Source organism: Vitis riparia, chromosome 2 (assembly GCF_004353265.1).
Source record: "Vitis riparia cultivar Riparia Gloire de Montpellier isolate 1030 chromosome 2, EGFV_Vit.rip_1.0, whole genome shotgun sequence".
In the NCBI taxonomy this organism is placed as follows: Eukaryota; Viridiplantae; Streptophyta; class Magnoliopsida; order Vitales; family Vitaceae; genus Vitis; species Vitis riparia.
The window spans coordinates 9,184,336-9,205,177 of record NC_048432.1 but is presented as its reverse complement, the minus strand read 5'-3'; the positions used below and the strand labels follow the sequence as shown (position 1 = coordinate 9,205,177).

The 20,842-nt window shown below is 30.6% G+C and overlaps 1 protein-coding gene across 1 annotated transcript; it reads left to right on the top strand.

Moving 5' to 3' along the window:
- The first annotated feature begins 208 nt into the window (after positions 1-208).
- Positions 209-1,285, top strand: LOC117930229. The gene has a single exon (XM_034850767.1). The coding sequence runs from the start codon at positions 209-211 to the stop codon at positions 1,283-1,285; it is 1,077 nt and encodes a 358-aa protein (XP_034706658.1).
- The last annotated feature ends 19,557 nt before the right edge of the window (positions 1,286-20,842 follow it).

Below are 20,842 nucleotides of genomic sequence, written 5' to 3'. Positions count from 1 at the left end.
TTGGACTCCATGGAAAAAGCCAACTTTAGGAAATGTTGATGGAGAATTATCAATTGGCCAAATATTTTCCTCCAAATCAGATTTGCAACATGCTGTGAAGATGTTTTCCATAAAGGCGCACCAAGAGTTTACTGTTTATAGATCAAATGCAAGTGTGTTAGTTCTTCAATGTAAAAAAACACTAGAGTGTCAATGGCGACTAAGGGCAATGACAGTGAAAGATACGGGTATGTTTAGAATCACAAAGTACAAAGGTCCTCATACATGTGTCAATCCATGTATTAATCAAGATCATTCACAGTTGGATTCTAGCTTTGTATCTAAGTATATTGAAACATTGGTGAAGGTAGAAATGACCATTACAGTTGCTGCAATTCAAGCTGTTGTTGCGGAACAATTTGGTTACCAAATTTCTTATCAAAAAGCAATGAAGGCAAAAAGGAAAGCAATGACTCGATTATTTGGTGATTGGTACAAGTCTTATGCAGAGTTGCCTCGTTTCTTCCTTGCCTTGGAGCATTCAAATCCTGGATGCATTATGTATTCCAAAATGGTTCCTGGAAACAATCCGAATGAAGAAATTTTTCAGCGTGTTTTTTGGGCATTCGCTCCATCTATTAAAGGGTTTGCACACTGTCGACCAATTCTCAGTATTGATGGGACACATTTGTATGGAAAATATAAAGGGACTTTGCTTATTGCTATGGGATGTGATGGTAATAACCAATTGTTTCCACTTGCATTTGCCATTACAGAAGGAGAGAATACAGATAGTTGGAGTTGGTTTTTGGCATGTATCAGAGTTGGAGTAACACAAAGGAAAGGGTTGTGTCTGATTTCTGATCGTCATCCTAGCATTATAGTTGTTGTCAATGAAACATATTCGGGATGGACTCAGCCAGATGCTTGTCATAGATTTTGCATTCGTCATTTAGCGAGTAATTTCAACACAAAGTTCAAAGATAAGACTTTAAAGGATCTCATGTGTAGGGCTGCTATGGAGAGTAAAGTTAAAAAATTTATTTCTCACATGGATACAATTGGCCGGATAAATGCCGAGGCTAGAAATTGGTTGGAGCAAATTCATCTTGAAAAATGGGCACTCTCATATGATAGTGGCCGGAGATATAGGATTATGACAACTAACATGTCTGAAATTTTTAATGGTGTCCTTAAGGGTGCTCGTAACTTACCAATAACAGCTTTAGTCCAGTTAACTTTCTATCGGGTTAACAGTTATCATAGTCAGGCGGGAGCATGGTGCCAGTCGACTCGCTTCAGGTGAAGAATTCACTCCACATATTGACGCCAAGATAAAGGCTAAAGTTGTTAAGACGGGTGCACATGAGGTTCTTTTGTATGATCATGTGGCGGGACGTTTTCATGTTAAAACTAGACACTCTGTTGGAAGCAGTAATAGGAAACCTCGCACATATCATGTTACCCTTCAAACGGGGTCTTGCACATGTAACAAAACACTTTTGTTAGGATTCCCATGTTCGCACATTCTTGCTGCTTATCATTGTCGAGCAATTGATTTTCAACAATTTGTACAAGGTTATTACACCACACGTGCTTACCTATCAACATGGGCTCCCTTGTTTTATCCCATATTTGATGAGTTGGAGTGGCCTCAATATAATGGACCGATAATTGTGCCTTCAGACTCAATGAAACGGCTAACTTTTGGTCGACCAAAATCAAGTCGTTTGCATAATGAGATGGATGCAAGGGAAACTAGGACTCCACAAACATGTGGACTTTGCAAGCAATCGGGTCACAATCGACGTTCTTGTCCTAATAGAGAAACCAATAATAGGAGGAGTTGATGTACTTCATGAACATCTTATTGTACTGTTTTTTTTTTTAAATTTACTAGTATTGACCTTAATCGTTTTAATATATATGTAGAAACTATCTTATTGAACATCTTATTGACGTTTGTTTGTTTGAAATTATTATTTTTTGTCAATTCATTCTTATTTTGCTTATATCAGGTTACATGAAAAAAAATATTAATCTCTATTATTTAAGGGAGATGCTGTTCAAATTTTTAAAATTTTAATAATGAAATTAATGTTGTTAGAAATTGTTGTTTTTTTTCAATTCATTCATATTTTACTTATATCAGGTTACATTGAAAAATTTTGAATCTCTACTGTTTAGGGGAATGCTGTTCAAATTTTTACAATTTTAATAATGAAATTCATGTTGTTAGAAATTGTTGTTTTTTTGTCAATTCATTCATATTTTACTTATATCATGTTACATTGAAAAACTTTGAATCTCTACTGTTTAGGAGAAATGCTGTTCACATTTGTACAATTTTAATAATGAAATTCATGTTGTTAGATATTATTGTTTCTTGTCAATTCATTCATATTTTGTTTATATCATGTATTGATGTACATGCAAACATGGATACTCCGTTGTTTCGTGCTCGTCTTGACCTTGAGGATACATTTGTGCTTACTCTTCAGCATCGACATCGATCATCCACCATTTGTGTTGATCCAGATATGGGTAGTGTTTTGACTTGCCGACAAAGGATGCTTCGAGAGTGGGTTTTGGATGATCGTGTTCGGCCATACATTATACAGTCAGGATTTTATGTCTTTCATCGAGTGGGCCATGTTAAGGTTGATTGGCCTTTGATTACTGCACTGGTAGAGAGATGGCACCCAGAGACGCACACATTCCACATGCCAGTTAGTGAGATGACCATCACATTGCAGGACGTAGCCATCTTATTTGGATTACGTGTACATGCCCATCCTGTCACTGGTTCTACAGATATTGATTGGCATGCACTTTGTGAGGAGTTATTGGGTGTTTAATCGACAGAGACTGATATTCGTGGAGCATCCCTTACAGTTCGTTTTATTACTACCCATTTCTCCCACTTACCACCAGGGGTTGTAGATGAGGTTACATTACAGCGTCATGCTAGAGCTTATCTTTTATTATTAGTTAGTGGTTCATTATTTACAAATAAGAAGGGGGTTTACATCCAATTAGCAATTCTACCCATGTTAAGAGATTTTAGTGAGACTGCACAGTATAGTTGGGGGAGTGCGACACTAGCACATCTTTATCGGGAGTTATGTCGAGCTAGCTTAGATAGTGCAGAATCTATTGCAGGACCATTACATTTGTTGCAGGTATAACTACTAGTCTTATTAATTATGTAATTTTGTCATAATTATGTACATTTAAACATAATTTTATTTCATTTTTAGCTATGGTCATGGGAGCGATTACATGTGGATTGTCCTAGTAGATCACTTCCCCATGCACTAGTGCCTGTAGATGAGATATTCCCACCAGATGCACTAGGGAGTAGGTGGAGAGTTCCCTTATCTCATACAGACACTCCTCATCATGTGTTGGTCACATACAGAGATGAGTTTGATAGACAGCAATTTGATCAGGTTTGGGCTAAATATTAGTATTCTTTAACATGAACATCTTAATATTAATAATATAATTTATATTTTATTAAATACATACTCATCTATGAATATATCAGGTATTATGGCAGCCTTACACAGATGATATACTAGCGTTGCTTCCAGACATTTGTTTAGCTGATCAGGATATTTGGCGGACGATGTCACCACTTATTTTTTTTTATATTGTTGAGTGGCATCGTCCTAAGCGTGTGTTGCGACAGTTTGGACTCATACAAGGTATTCCTTCGACACCCCCTATAGATTCTGACCTTCACTCCATAGATCGACGTGGTCGACCTCAGTTTGATTGGAAGTTGTATCATGAGCACTACGTGGCATTATGGGAGGTTAGAGGGGACCATATTGTCACTACGGAGCCTATAGGGCCTCATATGGACTACCATGCTCCGTACATGACATGGTATCGTCGTATTACACATCGTTTTATTACACCTATGAATGATTTTGGACCTATGCGGTACCAGGCTACTGCTTTATCTGCCCATTTATTGGTTTGTATCACTTTAATATTATGTACATATTCTGTATAATATTTATTCCAACAAATAATTATATATCATTTTATGTGACAGATTAAGACTATGACATCTATCATATCTCGAGGAGGTCATGCATTGGAGGATTCTGATACTGATGCTTGCCGCATTGGTATTGTTGATATTATTCGTATGGCCACTGATGTTATGTGCATTATTCTGGATGATTATCGTCTCCCACATGTAGAGCATGGAGGAAATAGGTCACCAACTCAGTCGACAGTTGCTCGACCACCACTTGTTCGAGGCCGGTCGACATCTCGATGGAGAAGTAGATATAGTAGTTGTCAGCCCATCACATTGTCAGTATCAGCATCATTACAGCCCCCTACCTTTTAATCCTCACGATTAGTACAGTCAGCCATCTCTTCAGACGTACCATCAGTGCAGCACCCTACTTCTTCAGACCCACCATTAGCCCAACCCCTTACCTCTTCAGACCCACCATCAGTACAACCCCCTACCTCTTTAGACCTACCTCCATTACAACCTCCTACCTCTTCAAACCCACCATTAGTGCAGATTGACACATCTACTCAGCTAGATCTACCACCAGCCATTCCGAGGGGTAGGCGCCCTAGATTGCTACCTCCACCACCACCTCTATTTCCAGCTCTAGCCCCATCACAGACAGATGTTCTTCATGTGTCACATGCAGTACCTCCTACAGTTAGAGAGGAGCGTCCAAAAAGGAAGAGAGTACCAGTTACACATAGATTCTCTCCTTGTGGAGGCATGTGAGATTATATATGTTTTTTATTTCCACTATATTAATGTTTAGTGGATATTTTTTGTGACTTTAATTAAACTATTAAAAATTACATTTTGTAGTAGACTTTTTGTAATTAATTTCATTAACTAATTTTGTAAAAAAAAAATCTATATATGACAACTACGGCTTAAGAGTATGTTATTATTTCGTTAAAGATAAATTTGTCATAATACAAATAAATTAATATCTTAAAAATTAACAAATTAAATATCTTAAATTAATAAATTATACAATTTTATATATTATTTATATGTTATATAAATTTATTATTTTAAAATTATTAATTTATTAATAAATAAAACATTCATTTATAATATCTTCTATTTATTAATTTATGTTTGTTGAAGTAATACTAGATTTTTAAGTTTAAATATAAATAATTTATTATTTAAGTATATTTTTTAAATTTCAATCATAAATTGTAATTTAATAGTTTTTAATTAAATTTGAAAGTAAAAAAAATATTATAATTGAAATCTCAGTTATCAACTACTATACTATTATTTCGATAAAGATAAATTTATCATAATATAAATAAATTAATATCTTAAAAATTAACAAATTAAATATCTTAAATTAATAAATTATACAATTTTATATATTATTTATATGTTATATAAGTTTATTATTTTAAGATTATTAATTTATTAATAAATCAAATATTCATTTATAATATTTTCTATTTATCAATTTATGTTTGTTGAAATAATACTAGATTTTAAGTTTAAATATAAATAATTTTTTATTTAAGTATATTTTTTAAATTTCAATCATAAATTATAATTTAATAGTTTTTAATTAAATTTGAAAGTAAAAAAAAATATTATAATTGAAATCTCAGTTATCAACTACTATACTATTATTTCGATAAAGATAAATTTATCATAATACAAATAAATTAATATCTTAAAAATTAACAAATTAAATATCTTAAATTAATAAATTATAAAATTTTATATATTATTTATATGTTATATAAATTTATTATTTTAAGATTATTAATTTATTAACAAATAAAACATTCATTTATAATATCTTCTATTTATTAATTTATGTTTGTTGAAGTAATACTAGATTCTTAAGTTTAAATATAAATAATTTATTATTTAAGTATATATTTTTAATTTCAATAATAAATTGTAATTTAATAGTTTTTAATTAAATTTGAAAGTAAAAAAAAATTATATTTAAAATCTCAGTTACCAACTACGACTTAAAAGTATACTATTATTTCAATAAAAATAAATTTATCATAATATAAATAAATTAATATCTTAAAAAACAACAAATTAAATATCTTAAATTAATAAATTATACAATTTTATATATTATTTATATGTTATATAAGTTTATTATTTTAAGATTATTAATAAATAAAACGTTCATTTATAATGTCTTCTATTTATTAATTTATGTTTGTTGAAGTAATACTAGATTTTTAAGTTTAAATATAAATAATTTATTATTTAAGTATATTTTTTAAATTTCAATCATAAATTGTAATTTAATAGTTTTTAATTAAATTTGAAAGTAAAAAAAAATATTATAATTGAAATCTCAGTTATCAACTGCTATACTATTATTTCGATAAAGATAAATTTATCATAATACAAATAAATTAATATTTTAAAAATTAAAAAATTAAATATCTTAAATTAATAAATTATACAATTTTATATATTATTTATATGTTATATAAGTTTATTATTTTAAGATTATTAATTTATTAATAAATAAAATATTCATTTATAATATCTTCTATTTATCAATTTATGTTTGTTGAAGTAATATTAGAATTTTAAATTTAAATATAAATAATTTATTATTTAAGTATATTTTTAAATTTCATTCATAAATTGTAATTTAATAATTTTTTAATTAAATTTTAAATTTAAATAAAAATTAACTAAAGCCGCAATTGCCAACCGCGGCTTTAGTTAAAAAATGAAGCCGCGTTTCCCAACTGCGGCTTTCACTATAATGATGAAAAAAAATATTTTTTAATGACGTGGCACCTACGTGGCATCAAAGAGGCCAATTTGAACATAAGTTTAAAAAAGTGGTTAAATGTTACAATTTTTTTCAAAAATGGGCCATTTTGACCCAAAACTCTTTTAGTTTAGCTCTTTATCATTGAAAGTCTTTATGTTGAGTAGGTCACTTTCATATTTTTAGTTAAGTGTATAACCAAGATCCTTGACATCAATGTTACCAGGTAAAGAACCCCATCATTGGGGTAGTTGCTCCCATTACTAAAATATTTAGTCTAGTCCATAAGAAAAATCATATATCTTAATATCTTAGCACAACTCACAGTTGAGGTGGTGATCACCCAAAATCAAGATGAGCCTTAAGATAATAATGAAAGTTCATGCCCCTTGATTCATTAGACAAATCCATTGTTTGGATGGTGTGACCCAAATCAAGATGGGCTTGAGCTTGGAGGCTATGAGATTGTCTACTTAATTTTTATAGTTAATTAGGAGCTTGGAACCTTAGTGATTACCTTGATAAATAAATTATCTTCTATGAAAGTTACCAAAAATATTTTTTTCCTAATTGGAAACCTAGTGTACTAGGAGAATGTAAACTTGAAAAGTTTAAAATTCCCATGAGATTATTTTGTCCAAATGTTAATTTTGATAAGAATCTTTACTCACAATTTTTAAAAAGTATTTTCATAAAAAAAAATTCCCCTTATTTACATAATTCCAATTGGTAGATATTTTAATTTGTAAATATTCTAAGAAATTGATTTGTATCAAATTTACTAAGTTTCCTTAAATCTTTTTTAGTAATATCATTTAATGATAAATTATCTCTTATGAAACTTCTCATAATATTTATTTTCCAAATTGAAAATATTAATTCTTTGTAAATGCATAATTGATTTCTTTTTTATTAAAAATGAATAATGATAATACTTTAAAAATAATAATTGTTAGCAATATTTTATTTAAAATGAATAACAAATAAAGTTTAATTTTTTTAACATATAAATGAGCCAAAATTTTCATTACATATATACATTTAGTAATAAACTATGAACACAATATTTTGAAATGTTTTGATTTAATATGTAACTAATTTCATTTTTTAAAATTCTAAATTATTTTTAAAAACTAAAAGATTCATTAAATAATTTAATTTATTAATTATGTTTTACTTAATTTAGAATCTATTTACTTATTGAGAAAATTAAAAAAATACAATCATGTATATAAAAGAAGTTGTAAAGTCATGACTCATAATATATTAATTTTCACTTATTGTTTTTTATAGTGATTAAATCTATTTTTTGAGTTCTATCTTATTTTTAAAATTTTTAAACCCAATAACAAATTATATACAAAGTATTGCTTGATTTGAAATTCATTTTTCTGATGACAAAATTTATAAAAATATAATTATGTGTAAAAATTAATGTAGTCATCATAAACCAATTTTTATTCATAAATTTTTTCTATTAATGGGTTTATCAATTGAGTTTCAAATTATTTTTAAAATTACTAGATTTGTTAATGAATCGAACACATTAAGTCATGTTTTATTTGGATTTGATTTTCCTAGTGAAATATATATATAATGTGATTCCATATAGAAGAGAAACAATAAAGTTGTTCAAACAAATTTTTATCCATAGATTTTTGCTATAAATTGGATCAATGTTTAGGTTATTTTTAAAATTATTATATTCATTAATGAATCCAACAAAGTCTTGTTTAATTTGGATTTTATTATCTAATGAAAAAATTCAGAAAATTATGATTTTGTGTAGAAGAGAAATAATAGAATCATTCTGAACTAATTTTTGTCCATAAATTACTAGTATTAATTGCATCACTATTTGAGTTTTAAGTTATTTTTAGAAATTTCTAGACTCGTTAATCAATCTAACATATTAAAATATATTTTAATTTAAATCTATTTGTCTAGTGAAAAAAATAGTCATAAAAATATGGTTTTATGTATAAGATAAATAATAGAGTCATTTTAGACTAATTTTTGTTCATAAATTGTTGGTACTAGTTAGTTCACTATTTGGACTTCAAGTTATTTTTGAACATTATTAGACTTGTTAATGAATTAAACACATTAAGTCTTGTTTCATTTGGAGTTCATTTGCCTAGTGAAAAAAATTTACATGCAAAGAAAAAACTAGCCAAGCCATTTAAAAAAAAATATTGGTTTATGACTTCTTAAGGTTATTGTTCCATGACTTTGTAGTACTAATTAAATCAATTTTTGAGTTTTAAATTTTTTAAAATTAATAAATTTTATATATAAACTATAGTTTATTTGGAATTTATTTGATCAATGAAAAATGTGTATTAAGTTAAAGGAAATTCATAAAAACACATATTATTTAAAGGAAAATTATATTTGAAGATCTTCAATATCAGTATTGGATCATAAGGAGCGAAGAAGAATGATATCATATTCATTTTTTTATGATTTTTTAATTCCATTATGTTTTCCTTTTGTTTTTAAAAACTGGTGAAAACAATTTTTATTTATTTTCTAAAAATTATTCTCTATATCACTTTATTTTTAAAAACCTAAAACAAAGAACAATAACCATATAGTCTTATGAATTTTTAAAAATAGTTTTCTATTTTTAAAAACATAAAACTATTATTTAATCGCATAGCCAAACAGGTTCTTATTATTGGGATTGAGTCTTTAAAAGCAAGACATGTTATAACAATGTTAGAATTCACTTTCCCCTTGTTATCCCTTATTTGCATTAATATTCATGATTTGATCATTCAGCTACATTACTTGCATTAATTGGACATGTCTTGAATGCATTAAGAAAATGCATTAAGAGTTGCATGAAAGATCCAAATTATGGGTTCCTTGCAAGATTGATTAATAGTTTACAATTGGTTCATAGACGTTGTAGTGCAACACCCCCTAATTGGAAAGAAGGTTAGTCTTAGTCATCAGAATAAGTTTATCATGGTTAGTGCACTAGCAATTACACATTAGACAAGGCCTACAATGAATCATGATATAAGGCTATTGGGTTTTCATGATTCACCAAGCTATCATACTGCATAGACTCTCAACATTAAAAGAATATTGAGTCGGTGTTGAAATCATTAAAAGACTTTGACCTATGGTCGAGACCCTATGGTCATATATCTCTATGAATTAGGTCACTATTGATGAAGGTTGGTGGCAATAGGTATTCTCAATAGTGGCATCATGATATCTCATGTGATTGAGATAGTTTGTCCCATTAGGTGATTCTAAAGACATGTGATCAAGAAATTTATGGTCCTAGTAATTCTTTAAGTGGAATTTAACATATGCCCTTTATGAGTTAGAGTATGTTACTTGATCACATAATAGGTGGAACTATAACTCAAGGATTGGAGAAGTGATCTTGAGAGGATAATAATGTTTACCTCATTAGATCATCGATACCGGCCAGTTCATGAAGAGTATACATGCAATGGATAGTAGGTCATGGACCCAAGTTTTGTCTCATTGTAATTTCATAGGATACTGAAGTCCAGTCTTTGTTTAGTAGAGTATTGAGTCAACTTCAAAATTGGATTATGAGGAAGCCAGTATTTTCCTATGGTCGTAGTGGTCCCCACTCAAACTCCTATTTCATGATGGCGCGTTTTGAAAGTGCTTTAGGTATATGATTCATAAGTGTGCATTAGAACTTTTTGGTGAAAATGTAATATTACACTAGATCTTATGAATATTTTTTCTAGATTAGGCTAATTAATTAATAAAGACCTTGGACTGGATTAAGTGACCTAAGCTCATGTTAGGCTCAAGCCTCTTAAGCTCATAAGGAAGCCTATATAAACCCCTTAAGGGTTAGAGTTTCATTTTTCTCCTTCAATTTTTTTAAGAGAGTGCAAACCCTAGCCACCTTTAAGAGAGAAAGAGAAGCTCAAGTTTTTCTTGTACTAGGATTCATGAAGAGATTGTTGGGTAGATGAGATCTATGACGCAAGTTCAGTATCTTCTTTAAATTAGATTCAATTTGGGAACATTGAAATCGCAGGTATAGTTCTCAAACCTCTAAATCTATCATTATCTATGGTTTTTTATGCCATGTTTTCCACTATGTTAGATTTAGAGAAGCCTAAGGATAGATGGCATGCACCATACTAGATGTAAGTCCAAATAATGAAGTAATAGGGTTCCCAACACTAATGCAATTAAGAAAGATTTAATTCTTCAATAATTCCCAAAAAATTCATTTAAAAAAAATTAAATCCTTAAGAATAAATCTAGAAAAAAAGAACTTTAGCTCCAGAGTTCAAAATTCGTTATAATATTTACTTTTCTTATTATTAGACCTTCCAATTTAATAAATACTACATCGAATCTAAGTTTCACAATAATTCATTCCATTAAAAATTACCAAAAATACAAATTTTAGTAATCTCCTTAATGATAAATTATCTATCTTGATACTTTTCATAATTATTTATTATTCCAATTGAGGAATAAAAATCTAGAGAACACTTTATCCAACACCAAAAACCTTTTATTCTACAAAGATTCTCACAAAATAATTTTAAAGAAAATATTTTGAAATCCTTTGGAATAATTTTTTAAAAGGAAACTTTGCTCTTTTAATTTTATTTTCACAACATTTATTTCCTTAATCAACACCATTCCAATCTCTAAGAATCCAATTTTCAAGAAAATGTATTTTTATTAAGATTACTAAAAATTCTCATTTTATGCAACAGATACCAAATATAAAAAATTATATATAAAACATAAAACATCAACATGGACATTAAAAAAAAAAAAAAAAAAAAACTCATGGCCAAGGAATTCTGTGATGAATTATTTTGACAGTTTTCTTGAATTAAACATCCAAAACATGCCAAAAAATCATCGAAGCCTACTGCTAAAAATTAAGCCTAATAAGAGGCCCAAAATTGAGCCCAAACCACCAAAAAGAACTTGGCTCGGACTCAAACCCAAAGTAGCATTGCCTTTTACACAATATTACTTCAATTGGTCATATCTCCCACAATTCAACTTCGATGTACGAACTGTTTGAAGTATTGGATTCCCAACTTCTTAAGTTTCAAAACTATATGTGACTTGCCCTATAAAGCTCATAGGAAAATGCCATGATTTTGAGTCAAATTTAGAGTTAATGTGCGACCATGGTTTTTTGTTTGTTTTTTCTTTGGTTTTACCTTGGAAAAAAAAACCATATTTTCACGCTTAGATTGCTTCTAGATCTTTTAAATATCATGTTAGGATAAAGCTCTTAAAAGTATGACATGATGTAGCAAATTTAGAATTCATTATTCATTTAATGATATTTCGATTTCACTTTATTTGTCCTTATTCTATGCATTATACTCTATAAGCTTTTAGGCCTAACATCTTTTGCATTGTACATGACTTAGGTGCATTAGGAGTTGCACATAAGATCTAAGTCATGGGTTCCTTGCATGTAGATGATTTGTTCATAACCAATTTATAGAATTAGGCAATCCATTTGAGGCTATAGTGTATTACCTCTTAATTAGAGGGATGACTAGTCTTGGTCGTCAGAATGGGGTTCCCATAGTGTGTGCACTAATGTGTATGTTTACACTTCGAATAGGACCTACAGTGAGTCATGACATAAGGCTATCAAGTAGTCATGACTTCACCAAACTGTTACACTATATAGTTTTCAACATTAAGAAAATATTGACTTTGTGCAGAAGTTAGCAATAGCTTTGACATACAAGTGAGATCCTAAAGCGATCATATATTCCCTATGGATTTGGTCACTGTTGATGGAAGTCAGTAACAATAAGTATTCTCAATATTGGTACCATGATATCTCATAGACTTTGAGACAATGTGTCCCCTTCGGTGATCTTAAGGATGTTTGATCATGAAATTTGTGGGGTTGCAATATTTCCTTTAGTGGAATTTGACATATGCTCTTAGTGAGTTAGAGTATGTTATTTGATTACATAGTAGGAAAATCTATAACTTAAGGATGGTAGAGGTAGTCTTGAAAGGTTGATAGTTTTCACCTTATTAGACTACAAATGACCGATTCATGAGGAAACTATGTACAATGTATAGTAGGTGATGGACCTAAGCATTTGGTGTCTTGTTATAATATACATAGGGTACTGAAGTATAGTTTGTTGGGAACCCTGGATAACTTCGTTCCCATGCCCTGGATCGCATAGGGTGCATGCAAATCTATCCTAAGCCCTCTTCATTTATCGTAGCAGATAAACAAGTATTTAAAAACAAAATGGAAACCATATAAATCATAGATCTAAGGAATAAAGATACATACCTTTGATTCGGATGTTCCTGGATCAGTTCCAATCAATGTAAATAACTCAAAAATCGTAATAGATCTCGTAAACACCATGATCTTCCGCCTGATGACTCTTCCTTGTATTTAGGCATTGAGATGGTAGATATCTCAATGGTGGAGGCTAAGGTTTTCTTTCTGGCCTATAAGGAGAAAATGACAAGACATAGAAACCCTAACCCCTAAAAGGGTAATTGTAGGCTTTATATTGGGCTTAAGTGACTTAAGCCCACCATGGGGTTGGGTCACTTAATCTAACCCAAAAAAAGTTACTAATTAATTAACTAACCATACAAGGTCGTAATTAATCAATCAGCCTAGTTTAGCGATATAACTCACTTATCCATGTGCAACCTTGCGTAATTACCAAAACACCCTTATGCATAAAAGTGAACTAAAAACCCAATCAACCCTCATCAATCATGTCATCAAAGAATATGATCTCAAAGCGGGGACAACTAAGACCCATAGGAGTACCGACTCCCTTATAATCAAATTCTAAAATTGACTCAATATCCCACTACAGAGAGTCAACTCCACTTCAGTACCTTATGTATATTATAACAAGAAAGTTTAGGTCCATGGCCTACTACCCACTGCATGCAGGCTCCCCATGAACTGGTGTTCATAATCTAACAAGGTAATGTTATCATCCATCAATATTACCTCTCAAATCCTTGAGTTACCTCCACTAAATGAATTACTATGACTACATATTTCATGATCACATGTCCTTTGGATAACCCAATATGACACACTATCTCAATCACATGAGATATTACGGTGTCTCTATTCAGATTACCTGTTGCCATCAGTCTCCATCAATAATGACCCAATCCATAGAGATATATAACCACTTTAAGGTCTCACCCATAGGTCAAAGCCTTTTGTTGATTTTGGCACAAACTCAATATCTTTTCAAGGTTGAGAGTCCATGCAATTTAGTAGCTTGGTGAATCATGACAATTGATAACTTTGCGTCATGATTCACCATAGGTCCTATCCAGTGCACATCACATACATTAGAGCACTCACGATGGGAAACCCATCCCAACAGCCAAGACAAGTCATATTTCCAATTAGAAGGTGATGCATTACAATATCTACTAGATTGCCCAAATCCATGAACCGACTATGGACAAATTATTTACTTACAAGGAACCCATGACTTGTATCTTCTGTGCAACTCCTACTGCACACAAGTCATGTACACTATAAAAGACATGGGTTAAATGCTCAAATCAATGTCAATACATGAAAGGGATAACAAGGGGATAGTTAAGTTTAACTTTGTTATATCATGTCTTGCTTTTAGGGGCTTAATCCCAACATAGTCAACTTTCTATAATAGAATGTTAAATCAACTTTAGAATTAGACTCTAAGGGAGAAAATACTATCATGTGGGTCCCAATGGTCCCTATTTGAGCTCATATTCCTTGATAACACAATTTATAAGGGTTGGATTGGTTTTTAGTTCACTTATGTGCATAAGGGTGATTTGATAATCACATAAGATTGTATAGGGATAAATGAATGATATCTCTAGACTATGTTAATTGATTAATTGATTAATTGGAGCTCTGTTGGGTTAATTAATCAATTAGCAACATTTTTAGGTTAGATTAAATAACCCAAGCTCATGGTGGGCTCAAGTCACTTAAGCTTAGTAAGAAGCCTACAAATACCACTTTTAGGGGGTTAGGGCTTAAATTTGGCCTTGTTATTCTCTCCCTGCAGTCCAGAAAGAGAACCCTAGCCTCCAACCTTGAGATCTACACTATCTCAATGCCTAGACTCAAAGAGAAGGAGTCAGATGGAAGATCCTTGTGTTTACAATATCTACTACAGCTTGAAAGTATTTTACGTTGATAAGATTTGATCTAGGAACTCTATATCACAAGTATGGCAATAATCTCTAGATCTATGGTATGTTTTTGGTTTTTAAATGTCATATTATTTTCGTTGCAATAGTTCTAGAAAAGCCTTGGATAAGATTTCATGCACCTTAACGATCTAAGGCTTAGGAATTGAGTAATCCAAGTTTTCCTAACATATCAATCATTGTTTTCATTTGGGATCCCAAAATAGGATTTGATCTCAAATTACAACCATAGAACAATAACAAGATTTACATTGAAAAAACTTTATGCTCTTACCATGGAGCTTACAACCATTCTATGGAAGAATAAAAATAATTTTTTTTTTATAAAAGATATTCTTCAAATAAAGCTTACAAACCCAATCTAAAAACAAAAACAAGATTTTTTTACATTCAACAAAAAAAATTATATACTCCTTATGGAGTATATAACCTATCTAAGAAAATCAAAAGATAAACACCACATCCATATTCATGCACATGAACATGCATTCATCCCTTGGGACCATACTATAAATTCCTCTCTGGCCTTGAATCATATAAGGTGCATGCATTCTACCCTAGGTTTCTCTAAATCTATTATAGCGAAAATAATGTCAACAAAAACCATAACATAACATAGATCTAGAGAAGAAAATACCATACCTTTGATCTGGATGTTCCTAGATCAATTCTAAGTTGATGGTGATGTTGTAGAAAATCCCGTAACCATAGAAATCTCTATGGAACTCATCTACCCTATGCTTTTCCACTCAATTACTCCTCACAAGGCTCTTGGCACGAGAAAAAAATAGGTTTTCTCTCTAAAGGAAGACTAGGGTTTCACTCTCTAAAGGCTCTGAAGAAGAAAACAATAAAAGTGTAGAAAACCCTAACCCTAAGAGGTATATGTAGGGCTCCTAGTGGGCTTAAATGACTTGATCCCAAATTGGGCTTGGATCACCTAAGCGTACCCACTTAGATCCTAATTAATTAAGGACATAATTAATTAATTAGTCCTATTGGGATCCAATTAATTCATTAGTCCATGCCAAAAAGTCAATTCATAAAATCTAGTGCAACCTTAAATTTTTACTAAAATGCCTTTATGCACACTTATGAACCTAAAACCTAAAATCCTCAATACAAAAGTGTCTCCTTGATTTAGGAGCTTAAGAAGGGACCACTAAGACCCATATGAAAGTACTAGATCCCTTAGAATTCAATTCTAAAGTTAATTTAACATCCTACTAAAGAAAATCAACTCCACTCTAGAATCCTATTTAATTACAACAAAGCAATTGTTTGAGTTCGTAACTTACTATCCATAGCATATAGATGTCTTATGAACTGGTGTTTGTAATCTAACAAGGTAGTTTTATTACCTATCAAGATTACATCTCCAATCTTTGAGTTATAAATCCTACTTATTATGTAATCAATTGACATACTCAAGTTCTAAGGAACATATGTCAAATTTCTAATAAGGAAATACTATGGTCATAGTATTCTATATTACATGTCCTTTATATCTCCCAAGAAAACACATTATCTCACTCTCATAAGATATCATGGTGTCTCTATTGAGAATACTTGTTACCACTAGCTTTCATCAATATTGATCCAATCTATAGGAATGTATGACCACCTTAAGGCCTCACCTAAGTCCTATCCAATGTGTAACCATATACACTAGTGCAATCACTATGGGAAACTCATCCCAATGGCTAAGACAAGCCAACCTTCCAATTATGAGGTAGTGCACTACAGTCTCTAATAGATTACCCAAATCCATGAACCAACTATGAACCAATTATCATCTTACAAGAACATGACTTGTATCTTCTATACAACTCTTAATATACCCAAATCATGTACAATACAGGAAATACGGGCCTTGAAAACTCATATAACCAATTAATATAAAAAGGAATAATAAAGAGAACAAGATACATATATAAGTAAATTTATTGATGAATCTAAAATCTATTACATCATGTCATGCTTTCTAGGGCTTTATCCTAACAACATAAACCCTACAAAAAAACAAATGAGCATACCCTAAAAAGGTTCTAACATGTTTTTTCCTAACTTAGGGCTTTGATTCTAATTATTGGAGTCTTTGGATTAATCCATTCCAAGCCTTAGATCGTAGGGTGCATGAAAAACTATCCTAGAGATACTAGATCTAAGCATAGCGAAAGCTTTAAAATATAAAACTTTAGATCTAGGTGCTTAAAATAATATCCCTGTGATCTGGATGTTCCCAGATCCAATCTAATTGGTGAAAAGGTAATGAAGATCTCGAAAACTAAGAGATCTTCTACCTAATGGCTTTCTTTCCTTTACTCTTAGCATTGGAGGTAGTAAAATCCTGATAGAGGAATAGTGGCTAGGGTTCTCCTCTTTTAGAGTGAATAGGAAGACTAAATTGAAGCCCTAAACCCTAAGAGGGGTTCATACAAGCTTTTAATGGGCTTAAGTGACTTAAGCCCATCTTGGGCTTGTGTCACTTAATCTAACCCATGTTGGTGTTAATTGACTAATTAGCCCTATTGGACTCCAATTAATCAATTAGCTCAATCTAAAGAAACCATTCGCAAACTCTTATGCAAACTTTCATTTCTATTAAAACACCCTCATGCATACATGTGAATAAAGTGACTAAATATCTCTTAATAAACGTGTCATCAAGGAATACAACCTGAGCGAGGACCATTAAGACCCATAGGAAAATATTAGCTCCCTTGGAATCCTATTTTGAAGCTAACTCATCATCCTATTACAAAGTGTCAACTATAGTCCAATATCTTATGATATTAGATCAAGATTGAATGTGTGGATTTGTGACCTATTAACAACTGCATGCAAGCTCCCTATAAACTAGTGTTTGTGATCTCACAAAGTGAACGCTATCAACCTCTTAAGATTACTTCAACCATCATTGAGTTACAAATCCTCTTATTATGTGATCAATTGACATATTGTATCTCACAAAAAGCATATGTCAAATTCCAATTATTAAGGAATTACTACGATCATAGATTTCATGATCACATGTTCTTAGGATCACCAAAAGGAACACGATGTCTCAAGCTCATAAGATATCATGGTGCCTATCTTCAATCCAAGTTTTTAGTGCAAATGTGGAATTGGTAGCAATCCTGACCTACTTCAAGTTTATATTAGGTTTTTGTCAAATTAGACCCTATGGTTGAAACCATAGGCCAATTTGGAAATGAGGTAAATTAACAATTTTATATTACAAATTCAAATTATAATTTCATTTATCATGTTATTTCAATATTTAGTAAATATTTGATACTATCATATTGAAAATATAGCTTGAACTCTTTAAGATCCAAATTTGGTGATCGAGTAGAAATCAAATCAAGGTCAAGAATGGTTCTTAGTGAGTATTATATGTTAATAGAAAATTTGTTTGATTATCATCAATGTACTATTACCAACTCCTACATTAATATATGTGTAGTTGAATAGTGGTTCATTTATGGAAACCATACTCCTACATTGAGGAAGCTAGCCATCAAAGTTCTAGCACAAACTACATCACCTTTAGCTTAAGAGAAAAATTGGAGCATAGTCACTCTAATCCACACAAAACAATAAAATCATCTTACTTATCCCAAGCTCCAACAATTACTTTTTTATTATTACAATATGAAACTAAAGTTAAGATATATAAAGGTAAAGAAATGATAAATTTATAGTGAGAGATTACCTTGATTTGTTGGACATTTCAATTGAGGTAGACAAAGAAGAGGATAATTAGTTGCTTTAATGGGTTAGGCCCTTAAACTTAGATGACGGAAATCCTAATCCATGAATGGTTGCACATGCCCTTGTTAGTGCATATGATATTATTACATAATAATACAAATTATATCACACATATATTAATTTATTTGACAAAACAACTTCAATGTGTATTATTACTTCTTCATTTATATTTTGGAGTTTTCCCCAACATTTCTATGAGTTTGGTCAATTTTCATCCCACCAATATTTTTTTTATTGACATTTTCATTAGTATTTCTGTAAAATCTAACTATCAATATTTCCATGAAAATCGATATTTTTATCCTTTGTTATAATAAATGTAGAAAGAGATAACAAAGTGTTATCATGAGATTGACTTAAAATTTTAATTGATAGATACTAAAGACAATACGAGTTGAACAAAAGGTGAAGACGAAAGAGGGTGAAACATGTGATAGGAAAAAATAAGATTAATTTAATAAATTATTACTCTTCATTTCTCATAATATTATTCTTAAGAACATTTATCTGTCATCATATCTGATTACGTCTATTAGTATTTTGTTTGATTATTATAATTTATTATCAAACATACATAAATAAGAATTTATCAATCGGATCACTAAGACTTTATGAACTTCCTATAATTCTAATATTTTACATAATGTAAATATTTACATTCAATTTATTATCATGGTTTTAAAATTAGACCGAGCTAGCCAGTCTAATTGGTTTGACCACCAGTCAATCACCATTCCAATCTAGTTCACACCTTTGAGCAAACCAACCTTTCAATTGGCCTCGATCCATCGGAATCGACGATTTAACCAATGAACTGGCTAACTCAACCAATTTTGGATGAACTAAATGGCTTAATAGGCTTTTTTTTTCTCTCTCCCTTTCAAAACAATGTCGTTTTAATGCATTTTGCATCGAAATGACGTCATTTTGCCCTCACTATAAATATCTCAAACTCGTCCCCCTTCCCTTTTACCCTAACGTCTGTTGCACCCCACCACGCCACAACAATGCCATCCCAATGGCTGTAACCTGTAACAATGAGCCTTTCAATAAGTAATAATTCAATAGACCTTTGAAACTTTTAATATAGAAATGTCAAAGTTTATGACTAAATTTGTAACTATAATTCCATGAATTTTAAATCAAATTCTAGGCAACTAGTATCCCATCTACATGCAATGTTGGTCCTTAAATGAGTCAAAGAAATCTTGATCTTTGAACTGATTATCTTTAAAAAGAAAAACTTTAAAATGCCAATTATATACATAGAAGTCTATTATTGATTGAAAATATCAATTATATACATAGAAGTCTATCATTGGTTGAAAATGAGATATGTGATAGAGAAAAGTTATTTTTTTGGTATAATGGTTAAATTAAAAAAAAATAGTGAATTAGTGATTCAATATATAATAAAAACCATCACTATAACTTTCTTAACATGTATTTTTTATATGATTTATATGATAATTAAATATATAAATATTAAAAAAGAATCATATATATATATATAACATTATTTATTTTACATTATTCTATTCTAGAATATATGGAGATATGTCATCCCAATACTCTTTGCTAAATATTAAATACCTCTTCATGATATTCAATGTGTAATGGATGAAATCCTAAGCCCAGCCCACGAAACTCAGTTATAAAACCAAAGCAATATGTCAAAATTTGCAGTAATAATATAAAGTGAAATTGCTTATCAGCAAATAGCAATGCATGACAGCATCTTCCTTGTACTACATATGAGCATGTCATTTTCAATCTATAAATTTCTGGGTAGTTGCTTTTGAGTCCAGACTTGTCCTACTTACTTGGAATTTTCTGTCAGAGTTTTCCTAGTTGAGAGTTTTCGTGGCCGTATTTAATAAAGACAGCATGTCAAAACCAACTACATCCGTATTTCCTCATTATGGGTTGAAGAACCTGCAGCAAATAGAACTTACTTTGTTTTGATTCGTTTTGATCACATAATCCTGATTGGATTGAGCGACAGTGTCTCTGATACTTGGCATACTTTAGGAGGACATGACCAATATTGGAAAGATCCACCAGAGATTAAGAAG